Raw genomic sequence first — 18,851 nt, 5'->3', positions numbered from 1 at the left:
TAGCACGAAGTATGCTGGCAGGTACTAACGTAGCACGTTCTGGGGGATGCCAAGGTATGCTCAGTTAGCTGACATGTAGTCCGTAGCGGACCGGGAATTGCGGGCCAGGCAGCCCCGCACCAATGACCAGACAGTTCGAGGCACCGTCATTCCGCATCTCGACCCCCTCCAAGCCACCAAGATGGACCCAGCCGTCATCAATTGCTTCATCATGGGGGAACAAGGGAACAAGCACATCAATTCATGCTCGAGGGACGGCTGGTCCCAATGGTTACACGGCAATTCGAATACAAACCCTTTTTTACCAAGAAAAACCCGATCGGCTGCTAGCCTCTTCCTCGACAACTCGTATCATGGCCACCGAGACTGCGGCTCGTAAATTCTTCACGTCACCTTTCTACGCTGTAGTCGGCGCAAGTTCGAATCCCGCCAAGTTCGGGCATAAAGGTCCGTGCCTTCTGATTGCCTTGACGGAACAGCTGGTCTCGGGGCTAAACATTCCTGGGGTGCGCAGTCCATGCTTGGTACCTACACCACGCCATGGATGTCACGCCCGTGAACCCAGGATCGTCAGCAGTAACTGTTGGTGGTAAGGACTATCCAACTGTTCCGAACCTTTCGTCCCTGCCAAAGCCCAGGCAGACTTCGGTTTCCATCATCACGGCCCCGCCGGTTACCCTCAAGATATTGGAGGAAGCCAAGGAGTTGGGCATTCGAGCCATCTGGTTGCAACCTGGCACATACGATGGCGCTGTTTTGAACCTGGCCCTTGAAGACGGAACCTTTGAGTCTGTGGTCTATGGGGCTGGTGGCCGTGGGCATGATGGCTGGTGCATTCTTGTCGATGGGGAAAAGGCCATGAACGATGCTGGGAAACTGTAGAGGATGCCACGCACCGGAACAGCCGGCCAGGACGATTCCCGAGCTTCTCGTCCAAGAGTATTCGCAATTGCCCGCTGACCACTTGCATTGCATGTCTGTTGTTGGCTAAACTTGCTTTGCTCTCCACGATTACACTACTGCCAACAAGCATCATGCTGAGCACTGCCTACGCGAAACTGGCCGTTGGTGCCTTCTTTCATCGTGTGTCAGAAGTTCATGTCGCAACAGAGAACTAGAAACAACAGTTGCCAAGCCATTCAACTAAACAACCACCTCCTAGTTCTTACTCCCGAGTCCCGACGTCCTGTTTGTTGATCGGCATGTCTGTCATACGACATACATACCATTCGCACGCACGGCTCCGACATCCGTCTCATCCAGCCGTTGGTGGGATCGGCGCGCGCCCCACTTTCTTCCACAAATCGCCCCAAAGTAAACAAACGCGCTTGGCGCACGCAAACTACGACTCACATTCTTCCTCAATTAGCACGGCATTGACAAGAAAATCGGGTTCAAACCCGCAAACCCGTGGACAAAGGGCTCCGGCAACAGCTCGCGACTTTCCTCGGACGAAAAGTCATGCACGGTTTTGAAATCCTCGGACCTCCCGTACCAACATCGCGTCGAACCCGTCTCGGTTGGTTGCCGACGAGAAACATACCACCGACACGGCATAGCTGCTGGTTCGCCAGGCCCTTTTCACTTCTAGGTCAAGCTACCGAGTTTCTCCATACGTTCCCTTGTCAGCATGGATCAGTATTTTACCTACGAAGCACGGCTCGCGTCCTTCCAGAAGAGTTCGAAAAAGAGAGCATCGACCGCCGGCGGACGCAGCAAAGTTCTAAACTGGCCACATAAACAAATCCCCCCCGCGAGCGTATGTCAGATTGCATGAGCTCCTGCTTATTATTCACGGCTAACAGCTGTCCGTCCGATTTTCTGTTCCTACAGTTGGCCAAAGCGGGATTTTATTTCGAGCCCTACCCTGAAAATCCGGACAATTGCATATGCTTCCTATGCGGCAAGGGTTTGGATGGGTGGGAAACGGGCGACGACCCTTTGGAGGAGCACCTTCGGCATGCCCCTCGCTGCGGCTGGGCCATAGCAGCTGCTATAGAAGCCGATATTGACGAATACGCCAAACAAGATCCAAGTCTGCCCGACATGGTCGATGCTCGAAGAGCAACCTTTGCTGGCAGGTGGCCGCACGATGGCAAGAAAGGTTGGAAATGCCAAACCAAGCAGGTAAGCTAGAAAGGCTCCCCCCCCCCCCCCCCCCCCCCCCCCCCCATCCCTTCCCCCTACAGCAGCGACAAACAACGCATTGTTGACCACCGTTGTCTTTGTCAATTGCAGCTTGTTGAAGCTGGGTGGAAATATACACCCACCGACGAGTCTGACGATATGGCTACCTGCGCATACTGCCAACTTGCTTTGGATGGATGGGAACCCGGCGACAAGCCTTAGTAAGCTTTCTTCCTGCTTCCACTCGAACTGCAGTTGGACTTTTCAGGCTGACATTTGATAAAGCGATGAGCATATTAATCGATCCCCAAACTGCGCCTTTTTCGCCCTTCTCAACCATTTTGGTGGCGGCAACAAGAAGAAAACGACGCGCACCAAGGCTGCGCGAGCATCGAAAGCCTCTCGACTCTCTGCGCAGTCCGTTGCTACGGCAGCTTCGGACATTGCGTCAGTTGCCGACATGACAGCAGAGCCCGACGATAGCGTTCTTACAGCTGCGTCGACCATGACGCAGGGTGCAAAGAAGGGCACAGAAAGGGGGAAAAAGGCTACAGCCAGAAAAGCTGCCAAGCCAAGGCCCAAAAAACCACAGGCAATCGACGAAGATGGAGCGCACAGTATGGCGAAGGAAGAAGTAGCAGCAGAGCCTAAATCAACGAAACCACCGCGTGGGAAGAAGCGCGCCAGCGATGCCATGGATGACTCTGCCGTGTTGCTGTCTGAAGGTCCATCTACTAAGAGGCAAGCTACTGCCACCCGCGACAGCTCACATGCCGACCGCTCCACCGTCACCCCTCAAGACATCGAATTGACCAATACGTCAAAGGCCACTGCCCGCATAAGGAGCTCTAGCTCCCAACCTAACCGCAAGGGTTCATCGTTGACAGCATCCATGGCCTCACTCAGAGCACCAGCCACAGATTTCCCCGATGATGACGAGATTGAGCGTCAGCTCGAAGCCGATTTGGAAAGGTTCACCACCGATGACGAAATTGCTCGTGATTCAGAGACGGAGCAGCCCATGGAAAAGCCTGGCATGGTCAGAGCGAAGCCCATGACTTTTGACTCTCGGAATTATGCCATGTTTGATCCGGCAGAACCAGACTTGGACGAGGAGGCCATAGATGACGAGCTTCGAAATCTGCAGGCAGAAATGGAAGTTGCTGAGCCAGAACAAGAGATTCACGTTCCGAAGAAGGGTCGCAAAAAGGGTACAGGAGCGCGTAAAGCTTCCAAACAGGCAAACACGACGAGAATCAAGGCTCCTTCCCCACCATGCGAGCCTGAGGACCTTGAACAACCTGGACCGTGTGCCCACGAAGCTTCAGGAGCAGGCAAAGAGGAGGAAAACGAGATGAGCGTCGGCAGCACAGACACGGTGGTGAAAAAGACGGAGACGGCGCCTTCTTGCGAAGAAGAGGGACGGCGCAGACAACCGACCGGGTCACCACCATTGGCTTCAAGGGCTAGCTCTCAGCCTGCAGACGCACCTCTGAAACGTGGTCGTGGCCGACCACCGAAGATGGCTGCTAACAAAGTCGAATCAGATAAGCCCCCAGAGCTACGTGAAGATGCATGCGACAGCCTGCAAGTCGCAATCCATGAGGATGTCGCAGAAGCCCAGGCTGCCGAAGTGGCGACGGAGCCCAGACAGTCTCCATCTCTGGGGCAAACTTCCTCCCCGATCCTTTCTAGGTCTAGGTCGGTGGTGCCGGAGCAGCCGTCGACGCCGACTCAAGTCATATCGCCAGCGCCGTCGGCCCGCCTGGCATCTCAGTCTCCGTCCCCGTCGCCGCAGTCGTCGGATGCCGAAAACCTGCCTCCATCCTCTGTCGTGCTGGCCAGCGCCAGGCCGAAGCGGGTCGTTCTCGCACCAGTGGCGGCGACGCCAATGCGAACGTCCCCCTCGAAGCGCAACATGCTTGCTGCTGGGTTACAAAGCCAAACGCCATGGAAGGCTGTTGACCTGGACGCCGTCCTGGGCACGCCACACGACATGGCGGACAAGGAAAATGCAGTCGCGCGACTTATCAAGCAGGGCAAGGAGCTGAGCAGTCCAGAGAAGGGCATGACGGTGGAGGAGTGGATTTATTTCAATGCCGGTGAGGCTGAGAATAAGCTCAAGCACGAATGCGAGGCCATGGTGACCCTGTTCGAGGAGCAAGGCGCCAAGGCTATGAGCGCGTTGGAAGGGCTATCACTGGAGTGAAAGTTGTCGGGAGAAAGCGTGGTGCCATGTGCACAACATGTACGTTGGCCAGTTGGGAGAGACGACGCAGGGCCGTTGATGATTGGATATTGGGTTCTTGGTTCTTGCATGGGATTGTGCGGTGTAATGAGCAACGGTTACGGCGTTGGTGAGTGAATCACGGACGCAATCGAGGGTATCTTATCTTTGGCATTTATCAGCCGGCACGGCTTTTTGCCCGCTGCCTTCAAATGCGAGCCTTGTTGCGATGTTGCGATGTACGTGTACCTACCCTGGAGTTGCTGCTAGGGGTGGAGAGATGTTGTCCATGTCTACCAGGCCGGCTACTGTACTGCATGATGCGCAGCCCACTGCTGGAGGGGCTGCCCTTTTCAACTCTCGGATGCCCCGAACCATGTTGTCGCACGGCCATTATCCACATCCATCATCCATCATCCATCGTCATGCTGCTTTCAACAAAAAGCCCGAAGACGACGTTCTTCATTGGGGTTGCCCGTCCCTGAGATCGGAATACTGCTAGTCTGGAGGAGGCCTTGGAGCCGGATTGCCCCCCCAGCGAGCGAGCATTGAGTTATCGCGCATGAAAACCAGAAGTTTGTGGACAGGCTGGGTGTCTGGATCGAGGGGGAAACGGAGGCAGAGTCGAAATAGAGTTTCATCACGCCTCGGCGCTAAGCAGGCGGGGATAAGTAAAGGTACATGGATAGTATCATACCTTTTGGTTGATACAAAGTATGAAACTCTGTTGCCCAGGTTGGGATCGAGAGCCGGGGTCCGTCTGGCGGGTTTTCTTCACGAGACGTCTTTGAAAAAGCATCTCCTCAACCACCTTTCGCATCCCTGATAACTTAGCTGTCCCACATGATTGTTTACCACTCGCCTTTGCGGAAGGAGCAAAAAACAGCACACAGCAGGGAAAGAAGAAGAAAAGAAGGCGGGGGGCAAAGGGCAGAGACGGGGACTGAAAATGCGAAGCAGGCGTCTCCTTTCGGCGTGGACGGCCATGGTTCTGGTTCAAGCTTCGGCGCCTGACATCACCTTCAAGTGCAGCCACATGCCCGAGGTCTGCACAAACATGTGCTGGGCCATGCGCTGCGCGAGTCCAACGTTCCCGCAGACGCTGACCTGGGACGATACCGACATGACGTACGCATTCGACGAGCGGGTTACAGCGGCAGGGTGCAAAATAGCGGACAACAAGTGCCAGGAGCGGCCCGACGAGCCGGGCTACCTTGGCGGCATGTTCGTCATGTGCAGCATCTATCCCTTTGTCACGACGAGGGAGAGCGCGCAGTCCAACGGGCACGCGGTGTCTCGGTGTGTTCGGGTATCCAGGAACGTGTTGAAGGAATCAATGCTGCGACGACTATACCGCCGCTGGAAGGAGCAAGGCTACAGGAGCCACAGGCTGGCGGTGGGCATCGCGAATCCCGGCGCAAAAGGGGTCAACTACTGCCTCAACGAGCCCTGCATCAACGACGGGTTCCAGGTGCAGGACGGGATGATCAAGGTGGACAGGGTGGACAAGACGTACGGGCGGAGGAGCGAGCCGCCGCCATCCTTCAGGTTCTTCAAGACGGCGGCTGGGGTGGTAGTGGCGTCCATGGAGAAGCAGGAAATGGGCGCCAACTTTACCCGCACGGCATATGACGAGGAAGACGAGGAGGGGGATGGCGTCTTGCGCGGGCTTGATTCCTGGGTTGAGGAGGTGGACGGCGGCCAGGTGCGACTGGTGTCGGATGTAATGCTGGAAGAGGTGACGGCTCTGCAGGCTGCGCAGGCTGCGCAGTATTGACTAGACGCTCTTACGCTCTTGATGAGTCACTCAGTCTGCCACAGGATGGGCGCATCCGTCGCGTCGTACGGCATCGGGGTTGGTGGTTGGGTCGGACGCCAGTCATTGCAAGTCGGCGGAGGGGCGAGGGGCGAGGGGCGTGGGGCTCGGAGCATATGCCATGCCTTGGGAAGGACCGCGCCGACAGGTGGATGGATGGATGGATGGATGGATGGATGGATGATAGCAGATGGGGGGTACCCAAACTTTCCGGATCGAGAAATCCATTTTGGAGCGACATGTTGTACGGAGCACATGGGTGAATGCGATCAACACGCCCTGGAGGCAGGCAGGGTTGTGCGTCGGGTGATGGCTGGAGCTCTGTCAATCTCCCCCGGGCCAACCTGCTTACCAAGACGGCGATGGCTGGGTCGAGACTCTCGTATGCGTCAGAGGGTTGTTGTTTGTTTTCGCCAGGAAGTGATGAATGCCCGACGCAGATTTTGTCGACGTTGGATTGCAGGTTGCAGGCGTACCGAGTAGATGCACGGCAGGGACCAGACGGCACCAGACGGCACCAGACGGCACCAGCCGCCATCCCGGCTCCAGTGTTGGGTGAAGAGATGAGATTGCCTTTGGTCCACTACTCCGTACTCCGTATCCATCTCTGCATCGTGTCGATGCATAAAGGCAAATTGGCCAGGGCCGGGGGGTCCCTGAGAGGCAAGGGACTCGTGAAGTCGTCAGCGTAGGCTTGGCTGTCAAAGCCCAACCCAACCCAACCCAACGTCCCCCCCTGGCCTGCGGATAATTATTTTTAAGGCCGCGGATGGGACCCGAGACCATCATGGACGGTGCTTCGTAACATTACTCCACCAAACCAAATTGACCCCACCAAACCACCCCCACCTTCCCACCTTCCCGACCACCCACCTCCTACCTTCCTAGGTAGGTACCTAACCCAATGCCCTCCCCACTCCTTACTAAAATTTCCTAAAACTCCAACCTGCATGATGCTTGAACAACCAATGCCAATGTCTTTGTGTGTTTGCTTACACTGCTTTAGCACAAAGCATCAACCGTCATTCCGGCAAGCCCCCGGTACAGAATGCAGGAAACAGGCCGTGCACGGATTCGCATTCGGATTTGGCTTGGCCTAGGCCGACGCCATCGCGGCCAAGCTGCACGGACAAGTCCAGCTGGCCAACAAACCACAAACCACGCCCCGACTTGACCATGCGGGGGGTTTTTACGACGAGGCCGATCATGTCTCAGTTTGGCACCGTCGTCCGCATAATCAATCGCCCATGACTCGGTGGCTCTCGCTCCAGCAGATGTCACCCTCGCTCACCCCGCAGCCGGCTTTCGTCTGCGCATTACTCCTTGTGCCGGATCTCCTGGCATCGGCTGAATTGTGGGCTCGTTGCTGCCCCCAAGGGCTCACCAGAGGAGGGAGGTTGCTCCATTGTCCCCAGTGCTGATGTTGTCGCAACCAACAGCAGACAGGACCAACGAATTATCCGAGTGCGACCAGTTAGTTTCTCTTGTGCAGCTGCATAGAAAGCCCATGGACCATGGAAGCCCCCTCGTTGCTGCCGATTCGTCGCTCAATAATCGCATCCTACATACTCCGTACCGAGCGCTCTGTTCCCTACCGGTGATTTTGGTGTCTGGTCCCTTTCAATTTCGTTTCCCTCTTCCCTCCCCTTCTCTCGGGTTGGAAGCCCATGAAAACCGACTTTCCCAGATCGCAAGGACATCTCAAGACTTCGTCGTTCCTTCTTTTCCCCTCTGCACCTAGTCGCTTGCATGCGACCCGACCCGTACGCCGGTTGGTGCTTTCAAAGACGCTCAGTTGCAAGTTCGTCGCAACCAACTAGAGAGCCTGTCACTCCGTGCCTTCCATCGCCCTTTTTGCCCCCCAGGCGGTTGACACAGGCAGCGCCCGACGTAACCCGTCCGTCGCATGCTGTCTAGGCACAGGGTGCCATCATAATCGCATCTCTGCAGCAAACGCCCCCGCGATCGCAGAATGAGCGAGAACGAAAAATCGAGTCAGATCGACAAGGGTGCGGGCGACATCTCGTCTAATTCCGACCTCGGACCCTTGGTCGACCCTGACGCTGGCTTATCCGAGGCAGAAAGGAAGGAAGTGGTGAGCATCCCCAGCTTTGACCAAATTCTACAACATTGACGCGGCATCATGCGGCATCATGCGGCCATCACCATCTTTGCCACGCACATGCGATGTACCAAAGCTGCCTAGTTGACCGGAATCTATTTGCGTATTACTAACACGGTGGCAAAGGAGCGCAAGCTTTTATGGAGGCTGGATCTTGCGCTTATACCATGGGTAGGTCCGATTTTAGACCCTCTGTACAAATGTGTTTTGGACAAGAAGTCGTGCCCAAGATAGCTGCGCTCTACTAAACGGGGTTGTCATCTTTAGCTCTGTCTACTCTACCTTATTTGCTTCCTGGATCGCACCAACATTGGTAATGCCAAGATTGCTCATCTCGAAAAGGACCTTGGCATGGACCCCAAATCCATGAAATATGCTGCCACCCTCATCATATTTTTCGTCTCCTACGCCCTGTTTGAAGCCCTCGCCAATTTTCTGCTCAAGAGATGGCGACCTTCCAAGTTTATTCCAACCATCATGTAAGTATGAGAGAAGAAGAAAGAGACCAAAGGCAACATGCTCACAACTTTTTCGCTCCAGGATAATCTGGGGATTGTGTATGCTTGGCATGGGCTTTGTGAAAAACTGGTCCGGGCTCATGGCAGCCCGATGGTTTCTTGGGGTTGCTGAAGCCGGCTTATTTCCAGGAGTCAACTACTACTTGTCATGCTGGTACAAACGAAATGAGTTTGGCGTGCGCGCCGCCATCTTCTTCTCGGCCGCTGCGTTGGCTGGGTCCTTTGGTGGCCTTCTGGCAGCCGCGATTCAGAAGATGGATGGACTGCGAGGGATCGCGGGCTGGGCGTGGATCTTCATCATCGAGGGCGCCCTCACCATGGCGGTCGGCTTTTTCTCTTTCTTCATGGTCCACGACTTTCCGGATGAAGCCAAGTTCCTGACAACCGAGGATCGCGCCCGAGTTCTGCTTCGACTGCGGAACGACAAGCAGCACTCTGCCCAACACGAGGAATTTAGGTGGGACTACGTGTGGGCGGCTGTCACGGACTGGAAGACGTACGTCGGGATGCTCATCTACATGGGCCCGCTGATGCCACTGTATTCCTTCAGTGTCTTCTTGCCTACCATCATCCAGTCCATGAGCTTCACGTCGTCGGACCAAATCGTCAGAAACCAGCTCTTGAGCGTTCCGCCCTATGCTGCAGCGGCTGTCCTGACCGTGCTGGTTGGGTTCTGGTCGGACAGGTCTCAGAGGCGCGGCGTCTTCATAATGGGCTGCGCGGTCGTCGGAGTAGTCGGGTTCGTGATGCTCATAGCGAGCACCAACGCCGCGGTACAGTACGCAGGCACCTTTTTCGGCGCCATGGGCATCTACCCCCCCATATCCTTGACGATTGCGTGGGTCGCAAACAATGTCGAGGGTGTCTACAAGCGAGGCATGGTCCTGGCCTTTGTCATTGGCTGGGGCAACCTGAATGGCGTGGTGAGCAGCGTCATATACCGGTGGCCACCCCGCTACTTCCAAGGCCACGGAACCATCATTGCGTATCTGGTCGTGTGCATGTTTGGAGGCTCCCTGCTGTTCACGACCTTGCTCAGGATGGAGAACAAGAAGCGACGCAATGGCGAGCGAGACCACTGGATCGAGGGGAAAAGCGAAGCCGACATCCAGGCTCTCGGCGACAAGCGACCGGATTTCCTCTACACCATTTAGCCAGTAACCGTGTTGTGTTGCGCAGTGCGTACTCGGGTACAGTGGAGGGGAAGTGGCGATGATGCAACAGCAACATGATGAGAGCCTGGCGGATCCAAGCAACCCATCTAAAGGGGGGCCTCCTCCTCCTCCTCCTCCTCCTCCTCTTATTCTTCCCTTCTTCTTGTCTCTCCCCGCCCTCTGAAAAGCGTTCATTCACACAAAACTGTCTAAGCAGGCACGCAATCTGGGCGTTTTCCCTTGCTCTTGACGTACGAGTGATGTCCCCTATTCCCTCCCATGTTCTTATTTGGATATTCTTTGCGAATTTTCATCTGGATCGGCTAGGTATATCCATTTCTAGGCTTATAAGATTATCAGGTACAAATGTCATTTTAATGTGATGATGCACATGTGCGACTTGAAGACGGGGAGATTCAAACGGTACTACGTCCGTTCTCAATCTCTTGCCGGCGATTGGGCTAGCATCAGCATGAATCAAGCAAACAGCGGCTCTGTAACACCCGGAAAGCATGGGACCTTTCATGCTTCGGATTTAGCTTTTGTAGCCCAACCCCTGAAATCCCTTGTCGTCGGGCTTGTTTGCTGATGAGCCCGTCAAGGGTTTGCGGAAGATACGAGGGTTTGGGTTTGGGTTTCGGCTGCAGAGACTTGAGCCTTCCGCAGGGCCCATGGAAGCACAATGTGCCGGCGGAAGCATCACTGGGGGGGGGGGGGGGCGCGTGGGGAGCACGGCATGGGACGGAGCCATCTCTGCGGAGATTTTGGACGATCGATCGACGAGGGTAGCCGACAGGATTGAGACGGGGCTCGCGTTGCCGCGAATAAGGATACGGCATGCCGGAACGAGGAGGAGAGGTCGGGCGGCGGCAAGCGGGCCTGGCATGAGGGGACGCTAGGTGCCGTGCCGTTCGAGACGGCCATGCCACGGCAAGCTTACTCGCACCTGGCAGCGGCAACAACAAATATCTGATGGGCTTGATTTCAACTCGTCCGCGGCGCCACGTTCGAAACGACCTACTGGCTTGCGGCGACGTAGTTGTTTGTCCGCTTCGACGAGAAGAAGCATGGGGGAATGTTGCTGCCAGCGCCGCTGCTTCCCATGGCTGCGCAGCCGGATGACGTATGAGGTTGAGCGAGCTGGCGAGACCTCACCTGGCAACTAGCACAACCCCCGGAAAAGAGGGGGGGGGGGATAGAGAGAAGCAAGAGAGAAAACAACAGTGCCTACTCCTTGACAACGGGGGATATTTTTCAAGCCCAAAAACGGATGACTCCCGTGATGTGTGATGTGGTGGTTACGCAGTTGCTGCAGCAGCAACCAGACTGGATCCACCTGGGCCTCCGACCTGCAGCTGGCTTGCAGCTGGCTAGCCCGCTTGCCACTTTGCAGCACAACGCAGCAGATCAGCAGATGAGCAGATGAGCAGATGGGCAGATGGGCAGATCAGCAGGTTTAACAAAACCCCCCACCGCGCCTCCACGATGTTGAGCACATCTCGCAAAGCAATTCATTCCATAGGCTTGCCGACTTGACCTGCCAAGCAAGCCTTGGGTCTTGGACAGGGTAGCTGTCCCTCGGCCGTTCGTTCCCGGGTTACAGTCAACTAGCCTCGCTCACTTGGTGCTATTCGCTCCGGGTTGACAAGTCGTGGCAGTGGCAAGTCGTGGCAAGTTTCTGACGATTATAACTGACGCACGATTATCAATGGAATAGCCCTGGTGCGGGGTCATGACCGCGCTGCAGGCTGTCAACGACTTGATTTTCCTAAACATCATCCAATATGAATGGACGTTTGCCCAAGACTCCAAGTACCATGCGGGGGATTGTCATGGTCGGAAGCCGCCATGGTCTGTGACTGGACGCGCCAAGCATGCCTGTGAACCACACAACTCACAGCTGCAGATGCCGGCTTTTGCAGCTTTTACAGTCACGAGCGTCGACTAGGATTCCGTTTCCAGAGACGATGCAACCCAAGAAGCACTTTGATCGCAAGGGGCGGGCGAGCGAGCCATGTGGACGACAGATGCGGCGGCGTCAAGGATTGGACAACTTCGGGCGCCACATGCGGGAACCCCCCCCTGCTTCCAGGTCGCATCGAGTTGCGGAAGAGATCTGCGGCATAGTGACCCGTACGGTGGGTGACCAAGGCAGACCCCAACCCCCCCGAAACAGAACGGGACAATGTGGTGAAAATAAATCCAAAACAAGACCAAAACAACAACCCACTGCGAACCCGGGGGCAGTGTGGGCGGACTTTAAGCCTTCGTCTCTCTCTAAGCAGCAACAAGGGAGAAGCTGGAGTCGACCAGGACCCGGGTGGGCACACACGTGCGGGCATTTAGTCGGGAGATGGTAAAATATGCGAGGCCGTGAGGTGCAGCGTTGATTGACCCATGGCCGGCGTGTTCAACCTCGCAGCTCCATGTACGCTATTCACGGCAACCCGCCGTTTGCATTTGCCAGAACAGGGACCTCTCCGCCCCCTCCCCCCCGCGATGACTCTTTTGAGTTCCAGCCTCACTGCCTGCGATTTTTCCACGGGTGTCAAGAGCCAAGGTGTCAAGAGCCAAGGTGTCAAGAGCCAAGGCTGAGCCAAGGAAGCCAGCCATATCCAGAGTTTGATACGACATGCGCTCTGCGCAAGCACCGAACAGCATTCACCGGCGGTTCTTCACCTTGACCCTAGAATCCCCCGGCAAGGCCCTTGGCCGCGAGATAAGCCACGTCAAGGGCAAGCTGTGATTCTAGCATCACGCATGAAGCCAAGTCAACACTTGCCTGCCCTTTGGTGCCATAACCACCAGAACCACCGTGCTATAACGGTATAACCCTTGGGCAGGCCTCTAATACACCCATTTTCTTTTGGGGGGATTCCGAGACAAGCTTCCTCCGCCAGTCTTCCGAGTTACACCAAAAGGAACCAAAAGCCGACGGGGGGGCTTGAGGATACATGGAAGCAAGATGGTTCCTTTGTGAAGTCGCCAAAGACGGCCGCCTACAGCACGTGCAGTTCCACAAGCCCTCGCGATAACGGCCTTCCGTCCTTTGTCTCTTCGCGCCGGAAACGGGTGCAGAGCCCTGCACGGGGGAAATCCCACTACGCGGCACCGCGCTGTGGCCATCCGTGCTCGAGGGAAATAACTGCTGGGAAAAAGGAAACACTATTTGCGGCCATAGGTATTGGATATTCCCATCCCGGGACTTCTATTACATCAACCGCTTCGGCTGGACTCATTGCAACGTTCGCCTGGCGCTTCTTCTTACTTGCACTCGGGGCGAGTTGCTATTTCCTCACCACGCCGGCCAGCAAAGGTGTTCTTGTTGCTTTCCACGAACCCGTCTCCTTCCTTCATCCACGCCATGTCGCTCTACCTGCCACTCTACCAGCGGGCTCATGGTCCTGCTCCGGTTGCTGAGCACTTCACCCACGATCAGATCAAGACCATGGTAGCCCTGGAGAGAGTTGGTGGCTTCGTCAGTCTTGTAGCAGTTGTATTCATCTTTCTTGCGTATGGACTTGTCCGCTCCGCCCGGAACGTTCAAAACACCTTTATTGTCTTTGCTAGCGTTTCCAACGTCGGCGCCAGCATAGCTAGCATTATCGCGTTGGACGGACTGGAGCAGGGGAAGGGGTCGCCTCTGTGTCAAGCCCAAAGCTTCTTATTCGAAATGTCAGCTTCTCTTTCCCCCTCTTCTCCATCTCCTTCTGCGGCTTCCCCTTCCACCTATGGCCGGGGCTTTCGGCGTGGAGCACATCGACTTGTCTGTCTGGTCGCTGATTCTGAAACCAAGGTTCATGCAGTCTGACCCGTGGTGGTCCCTAGCCATGGCCATCAACGTCCTCCTTGTCTTTTACTTCCGCAAGAGCCCTGGTTCCTTTCACCGTTGGTGGTGGGCGTATTGCTTGGTGTGCTACGGCGGGCCCTTCTTCATCGCATTGGCCTTGCTCCTGGTCAGAAGCCCGGAACGCGGACCAGTCTACGGAGATGCCACTGTAAGACGGCTCTGATCCTGCCCTTCCCCTTCCCCTTCCCTTTCCGCCACGTCGGCTGCATCATTCTTTCTTCTAATGCGCAGGCCGTCTAGATCTGGTGCTGGGTAGATGCTAAATGGGACAGCATCCGCATCTACACATACTACCTTTTGATCTGTACATGCATTGCGGGATCCTTCATTTGCTACCTCCTGGTTGGCTACCATGTCTTCCGGTCGAGAAACAGGCTGCGCAGCTTCTCTGCGACAAGAAGTCGCGAAGAAGGCCGCAATGACCGGGTAAGGCTCCCTTCACCGCCCCTTTCCTTTACCTTGACCACCGCATTCCCCGTTTGCAGTATGAGCGACAAAAAGAACATGGTCAGCGTTGAGGAGGAGGGGGGGCGTGAACTGACTGACTGACACCTTGCCGTCGGCGCAGCTCCCATCCGACGACCAAGATAGACCCGATGGCTTCTACGGCACCGTCACGACGGAAGTTCAAGTCGTCCACTCTGTCGTCGACGACGTCCCCCGCCCCGAGGCAGCCCATCCGTCGTCCCGCGACAAGCAAATCCCTTTCCAGCCGTGCCCGCCAGGCCGGCCGACCCCAGTCGCGCAGTCCTTTTCCACCGTTTCCGCAACCCCCAGACGCAGAGACAGCCAAGCCAGCGGCGCTCTGAGAAGAGTCGCCGCCGCCGCAAGCTCCGCCGCATCCAAGTTTGTGGTCGAAGATCCGGTCAAGCGCGCCTACCTCCGGACCAGTCTTCTCTTTGCCATGTCCGTCCTCGCCACCTGGATCCCGAGCAGCCTAAACCGCATTCACGGATGGCTGGCCGGCCAGTCTCCCTACGAATACCACGTCGCCACGGCGGCTGTCTTGCCGCTGCAAGGCTTGTGGAACTGCGTCATCTTCTACATGACCAGCTGGAACCTGATACGGAGCCACGTCCTCGGCAGGCTTGGGACGTGGTCGCGCCCGACGAGGGAGAATGGCGGCATGGCCATGCAAGATGAAGCCGTGGTGGCCCCAGAGGACACGTCGCCACCAAGGAGCTGCGAGGGGATTCCGCCACGCTGGGAAGCAATGTTGAACTGAAGGGGGCGTGGGGAAGGTTTTGATCCTTCGCCAGGCAGAGAGTGGCGTCGGAATGAATAACGTGTACTACGCACTCTTGATGTTTTTGTTTGACTATTTTTTTTTGTCTTCATTTCCTGCATAACATACAATCCATGGAGCATTGTACACTCACTAGTGTCGCTTGAATCGTAGATATTATAAATACCCGGAGGCAAGCGTGTTTTTTTTCACACCTCACGAGAATATGCATGAGCAGGATATTGACTGCTAGTGTGACGTCCCTATTCTGCTTCCCTGGTCTCCCCGCACGATACAGAATCAGAGAGAAACATGGACTGCTGAAAGACGGAAAAGAAGCACGGGCACGGGCACGGGCACGGGCGCGGACATGGACATGGACATGCAGTAGACATGACGAGTCATTGCTGCCCCATTTGGCGCGACATGAGGCCAGACCCATCTCGAGGGATGGACTGCCAAAGCATCCCGCTGTCGATTCAGACATCAGACCCTGGCACAGATTTCAAGTTGCGACCAACACTCTATACCTCACTGACCCAAGTATAATAATCGACAGAAGAGTTGGCACGAATGGGATAGTATATGAATGAGAGAAAGGAGGAAAATATCGATGGACTCCCAAAAGTTGCGATGCGCCTGCGGCGAGTCCCCGTCCCCAACATCAAATATGCAATGATGCAAAGCTAAAACACTTCAGGTATTGACAATGCCCACGCTGTCTATCGAGGTGGCCTCAAGCTGCCACATGCAAATTAAAAAGCCATGTCGCTGCAAGGAAAACAACAAAAATGAGAGGGAGGGGAGGCGAAAAAAAAAAAAAAAAAAAAAAAAAAAAAGGAAAGAGAGAGTGTAGCAGAGCCCGGGTTGGTCATGTACACGAGAAATCAGACTCGCTCAGAATGCGTCCACTGAATGCGGCTGGCACTGCATGTTTTGGAAAGAAACACTCAAAAGCTGAACAATCCGCTCCTTCTCTTGCCCAGGGGGTAGACTATGAGCGCGCTCAAGAAGAGACCGACGCTAATTCCAATGGCCACTTGGATGACGCTGAAAAGAACGTTAAAGGGCGTGACGTCGAGGTTGCTGACGGACTTTGCGCTGCCGGCCCCCGGCGAGGCGGTGCTGTTGCCGGTGATCTGGTCTGCCGACGTAACCCCAGCCAATAACGAGCCGCCGGCAGCCAGACCGGAAGGGACTTGAACAAAGATGGCCGGAAGCATAGCAGCCGCCGCAAGGCTGTAGCCAATCTTGCGGGGTTGTCGACACGGCTTCTCCGGCATGCCCGGTCCAGCTTCGGGGTCGGACGGGCAAGCCGTGGGCCACGAGTCGGGACCAGGGTCGCGGCGCTTGGCAAACTTTGGGCGCAGTCGGGATTCCCACCAGTCCACGAGGTCTAGCCAGGCGTTCTCCACGTGTCTCCCCAGCCTCGAGTATAGGTTGGCGAGGATGCCTACAGTGAGGGCGCCCAGCATGTTGGAGATCTGGCTGTTTCCCTCAAAGTGCTCGCTGCTGTAGCTGTTGACGCAAAAGCCCGCCAAAGCCATGGCAGTCATGACTGGCGTCTGCTTCCACTTGGCTTGGTTGATGATGCAGAGGCAGAGGGTGAAGCCAGGAACAAAGAGGAAGTACCAGCCACGATGAAGAGGGTTCTGACAGTGCGTGTCGCTGGTGGCGTTTTTATCCAGCATGCCGTACAACGAGGTCCCAATGGTGATTCCGTAGCCCAGGAAGAGCGTGTAGATCATGGCGTGCACCATCCTCACGCTTCCAGCGACAATGTTGTTGCTTTGGAGCTCCAGAGAACTGCAAAGCACCATGTAACCCGGCAGGATGAGGGCAATACTACTCTGGGCGAGGGTGCTGAAACAAAACAGCTGCCCGTTCTTGATGGAACCGAGCCCCCTGGAGAGGAAGGAGGTTATGACGGCCGCCGAGACCTCGAAGACGTGAGCATACAACTCGTTGCTGGGAGCCAAGACGAGCTGCAGCAGGCCGACGATGCAGCCTAGCATAAAGGCCATCGGCAAGTCTATGAAGCGGCCCTCAAAGGCAAAGGGCGCCACGCAAACCGATGCGATGCCGTACATGGCGACTTGGAACCAGACGTGAAACTTGGGCTTGCGATTCATGACCTCGTCGAGTCTCTTCGTCGCCTCTTCCACACCTAGCTTGTCATGAACCACATCCTTGTAGATGTTGTGAACGTCGCGCAGCTTTCCGAGGTTGATTCCTTGCCGCACACGGACGAGCTTCACTTCTGCCGTGTGTGTTGCGCTATCATCGAAGCTGATGATCATGCAGGACGGTATGTAGAGAAACTGTCCTTCAATCTCGAGGACCCGTGAGGACATGGTCATGTACTCTTCCAGGCGATGCGTCGGAGCACCGTAGAGCATGAGGGCGCGGCACAGTTTGAGGAGATACCGGTGCCGGGCAATGATTCCGGCGATGTGGATAGTGATGCGAATTTGCTCCTTCTTCGATTTCGGCGTCTTCTCCATCTTCTCTCTCTTCAACGGCTCGATCCAGACGTCGGACATGTCGCCGGAAACCGGGGCAGCCAGCATCGAAGAGGACTTGATAAGCTCAGTGGTGGAATGGCGTCCCCGGAGATTGGAGAATAAACCGCCGGCAAACCGTGATCGGTTTCCTCCAGCTGCAGAAGGAGATCTTGAGGACGGCGGAGAGGAGCGTGGCGACATGACAGGAGTCGAGTATGAGAGAGGGGTGGGCGGTCCGCTGATATTGCTGCCGCTCGAGGCCGTTCTCCCATGCTGATGGAGCTTGAGCAACGAAGACAGGATACCGCCTCGATACGTTGGTGGAGGGGGGACGTATCCATCGCCGTAACCATGCGGGGGTACGGGTGTGGTGGTGCCAGACGAGCCGGGCTCATCTTGGTGTGAATTACCCATTTGTGCGGGGGCCTTGGCCACGGTCTCTTCCGCAACGGAATTTTCTCGAAGAAGGGGTTGTCTGCGACTGTAGGGGGTGCGGCCTCGTACTTGATCATGTGGTCCCCACGCGTCGGCAGCATCATCCTTCGAGGCATGGCCAGGATTGCACAGGTCTTTCATCAGAGGTTGGAGCAAAGACACCTCCCTCGAGTTTCGCCTTGATCCTGGAGCAGAATAGCTCCCTACAGACATGGCTAGCTGATCCGCTCGCTGACGTGCGTCATTCATGGAGCGAAGCTGGCGCTCGGTGGCTTGATGTTCTGCCTGGTCCGCCTTCTCGCGTTCCTCGGGAACATTGTAGCTTGTATTGCGTCTCAAGGCTGGTCTCGGAGTTCGAGGAGTGGGTTGACAGGGTGGAAGTTGCTCTTGTCGTCTTCCCTCCTCCTCGTTCAGGATCAAGTTGAGAGCCATCCTCAATTCTCCCGCGTCAGGGGCACCAGGCGGGGTAAGAAATGGTCCAGGTGAGCTCGGAGCCGAGGTTGAGAGGTCTTGCAGGTTGATGGCAGGAGGTGGCAACCCGACCCCCCTTGCTGACGTGGTTTCTTTGACATTTTTTCCTGTACTTGAACTGTGAATAGCTATCTCTGGAAGCTGGTTCGAATCCTGTGGGACACCAGAGTCTGCAGTAGACAAGGCGCTAGCGATGCCTTTTGAGACTGTTGAGGAGGCTGTTGTGTCCTCTTCTGTGCCTGTGCTTGGTTCATCCTGACTGCTGGAGTACCAGACAACCCGCTTCTTTGGCTTCGGATTTGGTGTCTTGGATGTGCTGGGGTCGTTGACGTTGTTGTTGTTGTGGTTGTCGTCGTTGGCGTCGTGGGCGTTGGCATTGTCGCTGGACGTGTTTGGCGCCAT

At 55.9% G+C, this 18,851-nt stretch overlaps 6 protein-coding genes across 6 annotated transcripts; 5 read left to right on the top strand and 1 right to left on the bottom strand.

Annotated features, from left to right (window-relative positions):
- Positions 1-353: 353 nt before the first annotated feature.
- UV8b_03625 (uncharacterized protein) lies at positions 354-882 on the top strand (the record flags this gene model as incomplete). The annotated part of the gene is made up of 2 exons (XM_043141123.1): positions 354-447; positions 515-882. The coding sequence occupies 2 exons, from the start codon at positions 354-356 to the stop codon at positions 880-882; spliced, it is 462 nt and encodes a 153-aa protein (XP_042997057.1).
- Positions 883-1,630: 748 nt separating this feature from the next.
- On the top strand, positions 1,631-4,336 carry UV8b_03624 (uncharacterized protein; the record flags this gene model as incomplete). The annotated part of the gene is made up of 4 exons (XM_043141122.1): positions 1,631-1,759; positions 1,834-2,127; positions 2,239-2,348; positions 2,413-4,336. 4 exons carry the CDS (start codon positions 1,631-1,633, stop codon positions 4,334-4,336), a joined length of 2,457 nt encoding a protein of 818 aa, XP_042997056.1.
- A 967-nt stretch (positions 4,337-5,303) lies between these two features.
- Positions 5,304-6,131, top strand: UV8b_03623 (uncharacterized protein; the record flags this gene model as incomplete). Its single annotated transcript, XM_043141121.1, has 1 exon — positions 5,304-6,131. One exon carries the CDS (start codon positions 5,304-5,306, stop codon positions 6,129-6,131), a length of 828 nt encoding a protein of 275 aa, XP_042997055.1.
- A 2,011-nt stretch (positions 6,132-8,142) lies between these two features.
- Positions 8,143-9,964, top strand: UV8b_03622 (uncharacterized protein; the record flags this gene model as incomplete). The annotated part of the gene is made up of 4 exons (XM_043141120.1): positions 8,143-8,265; positions 8,419-8,463; positions 8,560-8,771; positions 8,833-9,964. The coding sequence occupies 4 exons, from the start codon at positions 8,143-8,145 to the stop codon at positions 9,962-9,964; spliced, it is 1,512 nt and encodes a 503-aa protein (XP_042997054.1).
- Positions 9,965-13,328: 3,364 nt separating this feature from the next.
- On the top strand, positions 13,329-15,039 carry UV8b_03621 (uncharacterized protein; the record flags this gene model as incomplete). The annotated part of the gene is made up of 4 exons (XM_043141119.1): positions 13,329-13,639; positions 13,761-13,962; positions 14,055-14,240; positions 14,383-15,039. 4 exons carry the CDS (start codon positions 13,329-13,331, stop codon positions 15,037-15,039), a joined length of 1,356 nt encoding a protein of 451 aa, XP_042997053.1.
- A 950-nt stretch (positions 15,040-15,989) lies between these two features.
- UV8b_03620 (uncharacterized protein) lies at positions 15,990-18,851 on the bottom strand (the record flags this gene model as incomplete). Its single annotated transcript, XM_043141118.1, has 1 exon — positions 15,990-18,851. One exon carries the CDS (start codon positions 18,849-18,851, stop codon positions 15,990-15,992), a length of 2,862 nt encoding a protein of 953 aa, XP_042997052.1.

This window comes from Ustilaginoidea virens, chromosome 3 (assembly GCF_000687475.1).
Source record: "Ustilaginoidea virens chromosome 3, complete sequence".
NCBI classification, from domain to species: Eukaryota; Fungi; Ascomycota; class Sordariomycetes; order Hypocreales; family Clavicipitaceae; genus Ustilaginoidea; species Ustilaginoidea virens.
The sequence above is the reverse complement of the archived record's forward strand: the minus strand, read 5'-3'. Positions and strand labels throughout refer to the sequence as shown.